At 34.4% G+C, this 14,073-nt stretch overlaps 1 protein-coding gene across 4 annotated transcripts in view; it reads left to right on the top strand.

Annotated features, from left to right (window-relative positions):
* PDE10A (phosphodiesterase 10A) overlaps positions 1-14,073 on the top strand; it is a 346,650-nt gene that overhangs the window by 290,976 nt on the left and 41,601 nt on the right. For all 4 annotated transcript variants that reach the window (XM_027729500.2, XM_027729501.2, XM_039384645.1 and 1 more), the window contains exons 4-7: positions 902-1,022; positions 2,938-2,987; positions 10,855-10,995; positions 13,317-13,472. In XM_027729500.2, coding sequence (XP_027585301.1) covers positions 902-1,022; positions 2,938-2,987; positions 10,855-10,995; positions 13,317-13,472 — 468 coding nt within the window. The remainder of the gene's footprint in view (positions 1-901; positions 1,023-2,937; positions 2,988-10,854; positions 10,996-13,316; positions 13,473-14,073) is intronic.

Genomic DNA, 14,073 nt, shown 5'->3' with positions numbered 1-14,073 from the left:
ACGTGTACATGACACTTTAATGTGTCATGAATCTTTATTCGGTGCCAAGGATTGCTTTCTGTGAAACTATTGCTCGTGATGCTGTCATGCTACACATACACATTTACTGCCAGTTTTATCAGCCCTTCAGGACTTGGTTTCGGAACTCGGGAAATGGATAAACAAATGCAGCTGGGCCCCTGAAGGGAAGCTGCATCTCCTTTCCTGAGATTTTAACCATGTCATGCTGTTCCATCGTTCCAGCAAACAGAACCCCATGGCTCCTATCTAAGCATCCTAACTGATTTGTAATCTGCCAACAGATTTGGTTTGTGTCTGCCATTGTGAGTTGAAACAAATGCCTATGGAGCCACAGTAGCTAGCATGATTTCAGCTCCTGTGATTTTTGTCCTTCACTTTGTTGGTGTTAATGATTGCTGTATTTGAAACACTGAGCTCCCTGAGCTACCACCTGAAAGCTCTGGCACTTGGCACAGTTCTGTCTTTTGGCTCATGAATTTGAGGTGGAAGATGCTAGCTAAGGGCAGCTGCTTGTTTCCTTTCATGGTGAACTGGGAGCTTAAAAGGAAGAAGTTGAAGTCTACTTACCTTATAATTTTCATATCTCTTAGTTTCTTCTGGAGACACTGTACATGACCCTGGCCCAGTTTAGGCAATTCATAATTGCTCAGTGGTGTTCTCAATACTCTTTAAACAAATGTACAAATGTCTAATGGAGCACAGTGTGGAGTGCTGTGTCTCTTGCTTAGCAGTGACCTTGTTCTTCAGCCAGCTGGATTAGGACAGTTCTGATTGACTCAGTATTGAAATCTTAACATATTATTTTTAATGATTTTGTATGTTTAAAACCTGCAAATTACATCTGAGTTATTCTAAAATGTTCTCATCTTTGTTTCCATAGTACCAGGATACGAATATGCAAGGTGTAGTGTATGAATTGAACAGCTATATAGAACAGCGCCTGGATACAGGAGGAGATAACCAACTGCTTCTGTATGAACTGAGCAGCATTATTAAAATAGGTAAGAAAAAGAATCAGATGTCTCTGAGCTGTTACTTAGGATCAGTGCACAGCACATTTCTTATGTGATTTAATTAATAAAGAAAGGTATGGAGGGATAACGGTGTTCTCATTGGATGTTCCCTCAGTATGAACTTACTTCACCTTCTGTCCCCCAGTGAATCCTTAACTGCACTTAAGCGAATGTCATCTTTGGAAACAGTTGCATAGCTAATTGTGAAATTAGAGTCTCCTGTTAAATGAGCCAAAGAATATTCTATTCTGGTTATGATGGTGTTGCGATGTCAATATTGAAAGTAAAAAAAAAAAAATCTGCTGGTAATATCATTGCATACTGAAACTCCTTTTGAAACAAAACTGAAATGTTGCTGCAAGAAGGCATATCTTTTGTGTGATCTCAAACTAATTTGTTTAATTTTTTTCCTATCTGATGTAAATAACTTTTGTGGTAAGATAATAGTACATATGGTCAAAAGTTAAAAAAAACCAACAAACCAAAACAAAAATCTCAATAACAATAGAAGTGTAATTCAGCTTCTTTTTAGACAGAGTGGATGTGCTCAGACTTTAATAGGAAGTATCACAGTAGCTTTGATAATATAACTTTCAGTCAGCTCTTTAAAAAGATTTTACTGTCTCTGCTACTTCATAATTTTGTAATGATGAATAATAGTTCTATTTTATACATATAATCTTTTAAGAGGACCACTTCTGTTTACTGGTTTTGCTTAAATTAGTATTTGGATATTGATGTCCAACTGACAGCAAATCAAACTGGATTTTATTAATACACAGCAAGAGAGAATTGACAAGACAGAGTGCTTATGTTTTACAATTGTTTTCCTTTTGTAAAGCAGATGGGGTTTTTTTAATATATATATATTTCCTTTACAGTGCTCATTTGCCTTGTAGCTCAAAATACATAATACAGCTGAAGGATTTAAAATCTGAATGCAAATTACCATGCCCTCAACTCTTACTGGTGTTGTGCAGTTAACAATGAGCAACTAACTACACAGTGGGACTTTTTTCCTTTTGTCAAAGAAAAGAAGAAAGCCATTTGATTTGATTTCACACGAGTGTAATTTCTCCCCTAGAAAGTACTAAATGGATTCTTGTGTTCATTCACAAAAAATAGGTACCAGATATGTTCTTTTACTGGTTAGAATGTTTAATAACTCTTGGAAAGACAAATACATGCTCAGTCTGTTGTGTAAAGTGAAAAACATTGTCTTCTATATCCTGTTCCAATTTTGAGAGTTTTCATTTGAGCAGTGATTTACGATGGTTGGTTGACTGTAAACTTTAGAGAGTTGAAGGAACTTGACTTTACCCTGTTTCATAGAACAATCTGAATCTGGCAAAATTCTGACGACTATAAACTTTCTGGTGCGTGTCAGTGTTTTTATTATGGGGGAGATGCAGAAAACAAACTGTTTGGAAACACATTTTTGTGGCAATATTTGCAACTCCTCATTTTCCTGTGCTTTTCTGTTTTAAGGCAGGAACAAATATTCCTTAACATTTATAACTACCTTTTATTTTAGTTGTGGAAATTATAATTGTATCAGGCTGATAATATTATTGTATTTTTATGTTAATTCTATACTGTTGTATGAATTAATTTGAATTTACAGACCTTAGGCTTTGGAGTATGAATAAGATATATAAAGAAGTTGTTTCTAAGGAACTTTTAGAATATAGTAAATAAAAATTGAGAAAAGAAGAATTATGTGTTAGTACCTCTAACTGTAGAGTCTGGAAAGTTTCAAGGGACACAGCAATTGACCTTAACCTTTAGAATTTTAGACATTTGTCTTAAATGGAATTGAATCTGTGGTTTCACCTCAGAGATGTTTTTTAAGTTTGATTTACCCTTGTGAGTACAATTATTTATTTTGTTATTGCTTTGGCAGCTACAAAAGCTGATGGATTTGCACTGTATTTCCTGGGAGAATGCAATAATGTAAGTATACTGGATTAAGATACTGCTTTTCTGGAGAGTTACAAGTGTTTTTTTCAATTTGATAATGATACTTTTATATTCTTTTGCATGTCACTTAGCAGGAAATATTATCTGAGTGCTGAATTTTACATTTATCTTGTCTTTATTTCTGTAAATTAGATGTTTATGGAACATAGTGGTAATGAAAAAAATGTTCTCTGCATTTAGATCCTTGGCCTTTTAATTTTTTTTATAGATTTGACAGTAGTGCTGTTATTTCTGTTATTTCTGCTGACTGTAGCAGCTTAACTGATTTAGTCCCATTATTAATTGTCTTTAAGAAACAGAAATCTTAACTTGGATTTACTGTCAGCATAGCCTATTCTTTGCATCTAGTTATCTCCAAGATGTTACCAGGTCTTCTGTTAATTGTCAGCTGCAACTTGATAGTGAGATAATGTAGATTTCAGATGTGGATTTTGGTTAGCATAAAATAAATGATACATTTAAAATTTATGAATTAAATTAGTTTCTGATGTAATATTTCAAATAACAGTGAATCCAATATTTGCTCTTTTTTAATTTGAACCTTGTTAGAATGCATTACATTTTTTCTGTCCAGATTAATTTGTACAGTTGCCGTGATACAAGACTTTGTAGTTACTTTGAATGGCTATAAAAAGGGAAATGCAGTTTATTACTTTAGTCAGTTCCATCAACTAAAAAATCACAATTTGTCAGAAATTTTATGTCTTTCATTGGTTCAAGAAACAAGCAGTGACTAGAAAGGAAAATATGCTTCTCATTGTTTTTGTTTCCTCACTTTGCACAGCCAGTTTTAATAGTTTATTCTTGTATAGTCCATTAGCCAATTTCCTTTGCTCTTTATGAAATAATTGAATTCAGAAAAAAGGGTAAAAATTACATTTTCGAAATAATGGAAACAGGATTGAAGATGAACAAACCTGCAGGTTACCTGATGTGGAAGAAGACCCATATAGAAATTTCCTATAAGAAATGGAAATGTGTTTTTGCATTTTTTCATATGATTATTTAGTAATAAAGATAATCTACTTTATTATTCAATAATTGTGTCTTCTATGAATGAGTTCTGTTAAGTATATAAGTATATATTTTTAAATAACCTTTTCCCTCAGAAATATAATTTAAGAAACATGTTCTTCCTTTATGAATGCAATCTTTGGTTCTCATTAGTAGGTGTAAGCATCCATTGTCCTGGGTAGGGGGTAATGCAAACAGTCTCTGAAAAGCTTCCTCCTGCTGTCAAAGGCAAGAGCCTGCAGGAAGTGCAGCCATCCGTTCTGAATGCAGTGCTGGCCAGTTTGGATGCCAGTGCCTACCAGCTGAGCATGCTCATCTCTAAAAGCCTTGTAAAAGATTACAGTAAAAATAACTTTTGGGCTGAGACCTGGAGAATTCTTACTATGGTGAGGTTTTTCCCTTTAGATTAGTGTGGCATAATATGGGATTACTCCAAGCCTTCTGATACCCTGAGGGCCTGGGTACTATATGACCTTCTGCTTTTTCTTTTTTTTTTTTTTTTTTAATAGCCTATTAGGCAGATGAATCTATTTACTTCCCAGTATCCCAGTATAACTCTTTCCTGAAAAAAGTTCCAGCCACTGAAAACACACATTGACTTTATTAACCACTGCTATGCAGCTGCATCACCCAAAATGGAATGTTCTTCATGTAGTTATTATAGGGACTGATCCCAAGTCCTTTGAAGTTAGTGTGAGATTTTCCATTCACTTTAGTGGGCTTTGGGCCAGACTCGTGTTTGTAGTCTTGTAACTAAATGGTGATGCATTAGCCTACTTCTTATAAGAAATTGTCGTTGGAAATTAAGTTAGATATCTCTTGCCTCTTGAATATTAAATTTAAAAGATGTATCCAAGTGAGATTAACCATTCCCCAGCAAATACCGGCAATGTGTTTTTATTTATTTTTATTAAATTTCTTTTTAAAATGAGAACAAAAAGACTGTACATAGCAAAAGCAGAAACGAGCTAATTCTTTAAACTGAAATTTGAAAACTTTTTTAAAAACCCTACGATTACCCTCGACAAAGTAGTTTCTGAATATCTATGACCATGTGTTGAAGAATGGCTTCTGCTTTTTGGTGACTTAATTTCTTGATGCTTGCTTTGTAACATAAATTTTGCAAGCTAAGCAAAATCCCCCCCACACCTCCCACACCTCCCCCCCCAAGGAAATGCTTGTCACATGTGTACTTTAACCTTCATTCCAATCATTAAACCTGTTTTCTATCCAGACTTCTCTTCTGCAAAGAAATTTTAGAAAAATCTGTTTGTCAGTAAAATCAGTAAATGATTGTCATTTACTTAGTTATAAGAAGTTATAAAAAAAAAAAGAAACAACAATTTGTGAAATAATGGGCAATACATATTTACTGTTTAAATCCAGCTGTGCCAAACTTGATACAGTTAGTTGAATGGTTTCTAGTCTTTGTGAGTTAGGATTTGGTGTTGTGCTGGATTCCAACAGACTACACACCAGCAACCACTAGAAAAATAGCATCAATTATACCTGTAGTTGACCTCTTCATCAGAAGAGCCAAAGACTGAAATCGTTGAAAACTACAGGTACTTTCTTACTGCTGTGAGAATATCTGTCAGGAGTTGCTGAGGCTATTGAGTTACGACAGTTGTTGCTACTCCTAATGTTTTCTTTTACTGGGATTTTAATCTACTTCCTCTGTCAAGAATTAGATTTTCACTAGAAAAACCAACTGCGAGGCCAAGTTATGACAGCATGACAAGATGAACATGAGTAATTCTTCCTGTGCATACTCTTAGCTGTTAGAAATGAATAGTAAAGAGGGTTTCTTCAGCCAGAGTAAGTGATTCAAGATAAATTACTTAATAATTTTACCAGACTGTGTGCATAGTATCAAGAAAAGAGCAACAAAAGCCATGGTATTATGGTTTATTAAATATATACTGATTTTATTATGTATCTGAAAGCTGAGTTTGTAGATTTATCTGTGAATTAAGAATGCTGAGTTTGTAGGTTTATCTGTGAATTAAGAACGCTGTCATGTTGATATCCCTCAAGAACTAATTACTGTGTACATCATTCTTCATTTCTGTAGACTGAAAGGCATTTTAAAAAGACATTAGAGAGAACAATAGGTTACCTATACCTAGAATGCCTAAGAAATGTGAGTTATAGAATACAATCATAGAATCTTTTAGATTGGAAAATCCCTCTAAGATCACTAAGTCCAAACATTAACCTAACACCACCAAGACCAAAGGATGAATTTTGTAACATTTATCTGTGTTCATCAGTGTTTGAACCTTTGGTCATAATTTGTTTTGGACTTACTCTTTTGTTTCAGAACCTCTTGCTCTCTGTGGTCATGATAGATCACTAGTGGATTCCAAACCACACTGTAACATCTGTCAAAATTAATACATTTTTTTTTGGCTGTGGACTTTGTAAAAGTGAATTAAGAGATAAAACTAGGAGGGGAGCAATAATTTTGAAGATTTTAGGCCCAACCAGAACAATCTGTCCTGTCACAGATGGCAGAAAAGGAAGCACCCCATGTGCTCTGAGGTTTCAACAAGATATAGAACATTCCTGGTGTCAGACTTTGATGTTCCCCTGCCTACTACATTTAAAGAAAGAAGTCCATCACCATATAGAACTTGTTGGAGGAATATTGTTAATAGGGTAGTTGAGACTGATGGAGGTAAGGTTCTATCCTTGTCTGAAAGGAGGAGAAACAGATCAAAATAGGGAATTGCAAAGTTGCATGGGCTACCAGGTACCAGAATGCATGAACCTGGAAGCTTCCAAAAGATTCTCTTTCCAAGCCAATATTTACTCTTTTGGTAGTTTATCAAACCCAGAGTGACTCTTCCATCTTAGTTGCCTTCTCTCTCATCATCAGTAGAGATATCAATGCTCTTTCTACACTAGTTAACTTTTATTACTTAACTTTTGCCAGGAGAGAGACAGTGACATTGCAGTATTGGTAAAGAGCTATTTGTGTTTATCTGTTTCTTGATACTGACCTACAGGCTCACTGCAAGTGATTATAGCAGCAAAAGAGTCTGTGAACAGCACACAAGCACCGTACTGTTTCCTCGGCCTTTTCCTTTTACTTCTTTATGAGTTATTGGTAGAGTATTTGGGAAATCATGGGGCTTAATATTCTCATATTTCCTTTTTTATTGACTATATATTGTTTAAGTTGTGGATGAAAATGCCCTGTTTCCTCATTTTGATTATTTATCACTGTTCAGTATCATGGGCAGAAACACAAACTGTTAGTCCTTTTTTTTTGAAGTAAAATATTCAAACCAACTGAGAAAATGCAAGTAATTTGAAAGGACCAAATCTATCCATTTCTTCACTTACTAGTGAAGCTGTATACAATATATCTGATGTGTGTATGGGAGCACTTCTAATTACCCTTAGAGCTAGTGAAAAATTGTTTGAATGTACATTTTCAACTTAAAAGAATGCTGGAGTCATTCATAGTTAGAAGAGAGTAGTAATATTTTTATTTTCTTAGAAGTATTATCTTAAAGAAAAGAAAAAACGAAATGTGAGCTGGATAGGTGATGTGAAAAACCTGGTGGCTTTGGATGGTGATAATTCTAGAGACTCCCTTAAAGCTATATCTGTGGGGTGCCTCAGAGATTATTACAATAACATGCCATAGTAGAGCAGAGCACAGCTTACTACATTTTGTTTGTCTGACCTTACCATTGATGGCTTCTAGGATTCAAAAGCTTTGTTAACAAAACTCCAACAAAACTCAAGATATTTCCACATCCTTAATTGACAATAAATATTTTAATTCATTTAGATTTAAATTGATCATATATGGAATGTATCAACAGTCATGACATTTGATCAGGTATATGTATAAGATCAGAGTGTATGCCATCAGAGTGGAATGGTAGAAGCTTATGGACTAATTACAGCTTATGAGAAAATTTGCCTTTCTTTTTAATAGTGCTGCATGGTCAGGATAAGACTGTCAATTGTTCTGTACAGTTATACTTTTCTACCTGTACAGTAAGGAAGAATAGTGACAAATTTACAACCTAATGGGTAGTTTGAAGAATTTTTTGATCATTGAGCCCTAAGCAGTGGGGTTTGCAGCTTCTCATAAGAAGCAGAATGGGATTGCTTCTGCAAAACTCTTTTTATCGCTGGAAGTAAAATAATGTTCACAAGCTTTTTCAAATATAGGGAAGCTTTTTCAAAGCAGTACTTCATGGTGATAGCAACAGAGGAGTTTACTAGCCAAACTGATACACCAGGACACAGGAAAGACTGCTGGTGGAAGCAGCCTTTACTGGCAGTACTTCATGGTGCCAACACAGGTTTTTGGACATTGAAGATTTAGTGAAGGCATTTTCTGAAGTAAAATATGTATATGTGGAGGAAATGAGTTGTTTTCTGATGGAAGTGGCTGTTTGGTTTTCTGTCCCTTTTTCTTGTATTCTGTTTTGAGAAACTCTTTCTGAGAAGGGAAAGATTTGTGTATTGTTTTGCATTTAGTGATGGGCATGACTCAGGAGAGGAGTGTGGAAAAGCACATTTTATACATATAATTTAAATAACACATTTACTTTGCTAATCATTGTGCATTGCTACCTTGGCAAAAAGAATAAAATATGTCTTAAAAAATAAAAAAAAAAAGTAAGAAGAACGGTGTGGATAAAAGTGCTATTAATCTTTGAAGAATTCAGCTTTGGTCTCCTATGTCTCGTTGATTTACTTTGACTCATTCCACTACTTGGACTACCTAAATCGGAATTTAAACATTGTGTTACATCTCCAAATTTTACATTACTCTTCAATAGGAAACACCTTTTCAGTTTGGAATGTGTTATAGTTTTACTATAAAAGTACTTTTAAAATAGTAAATATTTTTTTCCTATAAGCATATAGTATAGCACATCAAACATTTGTGAATATATGTATTTCAGTATTTCTATGCCATTTGTATTTTACTACTTTCTTTGATTTTTTTAAAAAATCACTTTATACCAAAACGCTGATTTAAATAAGTAATGATCTGTGGTTTCTTCAGTTTTATTAGAATAATGTACTTTTTTTTCAGATCATGGTGTGCTTTTTTTTGGATATATTATGTACAATGTTCTTTTTCATTTATTTGAATTCATGTAAAAACATGAGCTGAAGCTTGTGAAGACAAGTAACTGTGAAACTAAGTTTTCTTTTAGAAATTATATGTATCTTTATTAGATTACAAGAAAGTGAGAATAAATGGAGCTTTTTGTTCCAGCAAAATGAGCGGGCTTGTTCTGGCAGATTCAGTGTATTGATTTCGTAATGTTTTTTGATTGTTTGGGTGTTGCCCTTTTTTTTTTTTTTTTTTTTTTTTAATACTTTTAATTTACATGGAAAGTAAACATTCCAACTTTTCCAGTGTCTTTCACTGCTAAAGGCCACACTTCAAAGAAGCTGTAAGCATGAATGGGTTTGAAAAATAAGGTTAAGGTTTAGTACAAGAATAAACAGAATATTTCAATATTTCATCTACTTGGATCATAATGCAAGACATCAAACTGGAGTAAATGTTCATATTCAGCAGAGCTAGTCCTTTCCTTCCAACTGATTAAGTCACTTCTCTGTGCTAAAATAGTTTGTGGCAGCTCTATTTTCTCTTTTAAGACAGTTTAATTTTCAGCTGTATCACAATATTAACAAATTAATTACTGGATGGAAAACTCACTTCCTTGTCTTGCTGAACTTTTTGAGGCTGACTGACTTTCTGCTTAAGAACACGACAAATGTTCTGACAAAACGACTGGTTTTGTCAGAATCTTGGGTATTTTTCTTTTGAACTCACTAAATACACTCTGTCGGACTACTGATTCTTCTTGGATAGACTTTCCTCTGGTTTTGGCTATGAATTCCATACTTTTTATCTACCATGTGTTTTCCCCCCAGCATAAAGTTCAACTTTCTCCTTTCAAAATGCTGTTAATCCATTACAGCTAAATCCATTACACCTTCCTCACTGGAGGAATACCTGCATACGATGCATTATATTTCATCTTCTTAGTTTGTGAACATTTTAGTGTGGGGTTTTTTTTGGAATTGTTTAGTATATTTTATAATGTGCTGTGCATATTTGCATAATAAACAAAGGATAATTACAAGAGGATGCACCTCATATCGTCACATTGTTTTCTACAGCTGACAGTAGACGCTGAATTTCAGATGCAAATTCTACCTTTAGTATTTCATGCTAAAACCCAGCCCTAATGAAAGCAAAGTATAATAGTAAAATTAATCAGCACAAAGCAGTGGCACAACCTGTGGCTGTTCTTACCAGCAATATTAGTAACACATTGTGTGGTGGCAGTGTCATCTCTCTGTGGTATTATGTAAACAAGATAAACAAGAGATTTAAATATTATCTCTACCTTTTGAGTATTTTCTATTGAAATAGCTAAGTATATACTAGACAAAAAAAAAATATATAACTAATCTGTCTCTTACAAGGCAATGTTTTCCTCTGTGAGTCTTTATGCTGTGTACTTGCGTTCAAAGTAAATGCAATCCTACCCTGATATAAATGGTAACTGACTCCAATCATCCACTGTTATCCACTGGAGTTATCCAGGAGTTATCCACTGTCAGAATGGCGACTTCAGAGTGGGATTTGCTTAGATTTCAGAAGAATTTAGTTGAGTTTATTCAACTATTTTTCATTGTCAAAAACCGTGTTTCTCTATATTATCTACTTTATTCACTCTTTCCACAGGTAGCACAGTAACTGTGAAAGTAACCATGCTTTCTAATTGAAGTTTGGTTTTTTTTCTTTCTCTTTTTTCCTTCTAACTAGAGTCTGTGTATATTTACACCACCAGGAGCTAAAGAAGGACAACCACGACTAATTCCTGCAGGCCCCATTGCACATGGCACTACAGTATCTGCTTATGTAGCCAGATCCAGAAAAACGTTGTTAGTAGAAGATATTCTGGGGGTAAAAAGCTTTCTGTCTTTAATGAGATGAGTGGAGTATGTTCTTAGAATGAATGTTTTGATGTTGAAATGTTTATTGAGATGAATTTATAATGATAGGATTTACATCTGTCTTGCTTTCAAGAAAATAAATTTGAGTTTGGATTAGCTGATGCAATAATTTAAGCATTTTTCATTTATTTCTAAATATAAAGGGGTTTTTTGTTTGGTTTTGATTTGGGTTATTTTAACAGATAAAAGAAGTAATGGCACCATAGTCACTTAGAGACAAAAAAAACCTACCAGCCAAAACTCCTGTCCTCCTGTTCTGAAATACTAACCCCAAACAAGAAGACTTTCATATAGTCAAAGTAATTTGATTTTAATGCAGGACTCACACTCAAAAGAATGTCAATTAGAATTCTGGTTATTGGGCAGGATTTTTATCTCTGCATACTCTGAGGTAAAGCTAGAATGCTTGTAGTGCCAGTAGATCTATATGAAAGATTCATTAATGTAACTGATATCAAAATTCAGGCCTTTATCTGTAACAGGAGTCAGAAATTCCCAAGATGATATTCTCATAATTCTTGGCACTCTGTATGTCTGTCTTTTTTATTTTTTTTAAAAAACTTCATTCTCCAGTTTATGCAATTGTTTGAAGCTCATATTTCAACTGTACTTTGTGAGAGCACTTTATGATTAGCTGGTTATAAGAACACCGAGGAACTTTACATTCTCTTATCTCTTCAGTGTTTCCTATCCTTACAAGTTCTGTTTAGAATAATGAACTTTGGATACTGTGGACAAAATTGGACATTGTCGTCTCTATTTTTAAAATTATTTGTTAAAAATGTATGACTTTTGTTGGGCAAACCTGGGCTATAAATGAAATACCAGATGCCTAATGTGAGTACACTTAAACAGAACCACAAAACCAAAATGCAGAAGCTGCTCTCCCTGTAGTATCAGTCCGTACTTTCTATACACCCTGGACTATAAAGATTTTATGTGTTGGTATGTTTTTACAGTCACATAGGGTTTAAATTGTTACTGGTAATTTCCAATAATATCATGATATCCTTGTATAAAAAGGTTGTATGTTTCATTTTGATTTTACATTCATAATAAAATCAGGGTGTTAGCAAGGAGGAGTTTTGAACTTTTTTGTTGGTTTAATATCAGTGGATCATTGACCAAACAAGAAGGTTCATTTTGCTGACATGGTTTGCCTTCATGTGACTTTAGGAGCTTCTCAACAGCAAGAGGGAAGCCAATGCAGGTAGACTTGCCAACCCTTTTTTGTGGGAAGACAGAATTAAAACGTGGAAGCAGAAGGCTCATGTTTCAAAGTGCTTCTCACTCTTTTGTCTGTCATTTGTTCAAATTGATTGTCAGCTTAGTAATTAAGACAGAGATTACTTGCTGTTTTCTTTGAGAAATGAGAGGTTTTGATTGGCCTTGAAGTGGTGTCTGTCTTGCCTAAGCACAGCCTGCAGGGAATATCTGGTATGAATCAGGTGCTGAATGACTGATGTGTAAAGAAGTGGGTCTTGCGTACGTAACACTGGCTAGTTATTGCTTCACTAACTGTAACATCCACGTGGTTTCTGAGGTTTTTGTGAGTTTTCCTACATGGCAAAGTGAAGCTATAAAGCCTTAGACATTCCCTATGTAGACTGAAAGTTATGTATTTGGGCCTTTTATAGCAGCTGGTAGGATTACGGTGATATTTGTTTCTGTAACTTTTGCACTGGTTTATTCAGGATGTGTAAGCATAATTTTTTTTAGCATGATTTTTTATGCATAATTTTTTGGGAACACATTTTCCTCCTAGGGAGTTGGTTCAGGATTATAACTGTATAACCTAAAGCCTTAATCTCAGGTTTCAATTTTTGTTCTCTTGCAAGCACTGCTGTCTGCTCAGTAACGCTGAAATTTGAGCAGTCCACTTTGTGATTACAAATGCTTTGGGGTTTTTCAGGAGGAAAGGTGGTGATGGGGTAGAGTTGTTTGTTTGGGGTTTTTATTTAATCTGGACTGGCATTAGCAATGAAGTGCTGGCTTTGCTGTCTGTGAGGTTAGAGAAAAAAGAATTATAAAAAGAAGGTATAATATCACAGCTAACTCTGACTTTACATCAATAAGGGTATCAGTAAATCTAAATTAATGCCAAGACTTTTAAATAGCATTTTTTTAGTAGATGTCTTAATACTATGTGTAAGTTATGCAGAGAGATCAGGGTTCTTGAATTTTTATTTATTTTATAATTTTCCTGCAGTATGTCTTTCCTGTTAATGTTATGATATTTACATTTTATCAGATTATGTTTATGTTTTCTAGGATGAGCGATTTCCCAAAGGTACTGGACTGGAATCAGGGACCCGTATCCAATCTGTTCTTTGTTTGCCAATTGTCACTGCAATTGGTGACCTGATTGGTATCCTGGAGCTTTACCGTCACTGGGGCAAAGAAGCCTTCCACCACAGTCACCAAGAGGTGAGCTCACGCGCAGCCTTTGCCCACTTCCCCACAATGGTCAGCACTTCTCCACCCTAAACTTCCTCCTCTCATTCTCTCAATGTTTTTACCTTTTTCATGATTGATTTTTGTTCTTATTGAAAAAAAAGTAGGTACTGATTTATATTTTCAGTCAGAGCAGGTAAAATATACAAGTACAAGGTATATCAAGAATTTTACCTTGTTTTCTTTTGTGGAAAAACAGATTCAAGATTTCTCTACCTATTATAAACTCTGTAATACAGAGTTATTAGACAAATCAGTGCAGAGCAGGTGAATGAAATGTAAGTGTAAATCAAATGTCAAAAACCAAAATCACTTTATAAATAAAAAAAAGGAACTACTGAGTTACCCTGAGTCTCAACTTCAGCTCTCCAGTAAAGTTTTATTTTACAGTGTGGTAAGATTTTAAAATTTATTTCAGTTTTCTTTTTTTGGTGTGACTTCTTAAGGAGTGACTATAATGTTGCAACATTGTAGCAACAGTATAGCAAGTCTCAATGAGGGGTCTAACAGGAGGGGAAAGTGATTTTTTTTAAAAATGAAAGTGAAGCAAAAGAAATTTCTGGTATTTTTCATT

The sequence above is a fragment of the Pipra filicauda genome, unplaced genomic scaffold, assembly GCF_003945595.2.
Source record: "Pipra filicauda isolate LSUMZ 115617 unplaced genomic scaffold, ASM394559v2 scaffold367_size712859_pilon, whole genome shotgun sequence".
NCBI lineage: Eukaryota > Metazoa > Chordata > Aves > Passeriformes > Pipridae > Pipra > Pipra filicauda.
Note: the sequence above shows the minus strand (reverse complement) of the source record. Positions and strands in the feature narration are given on the sequence as shown.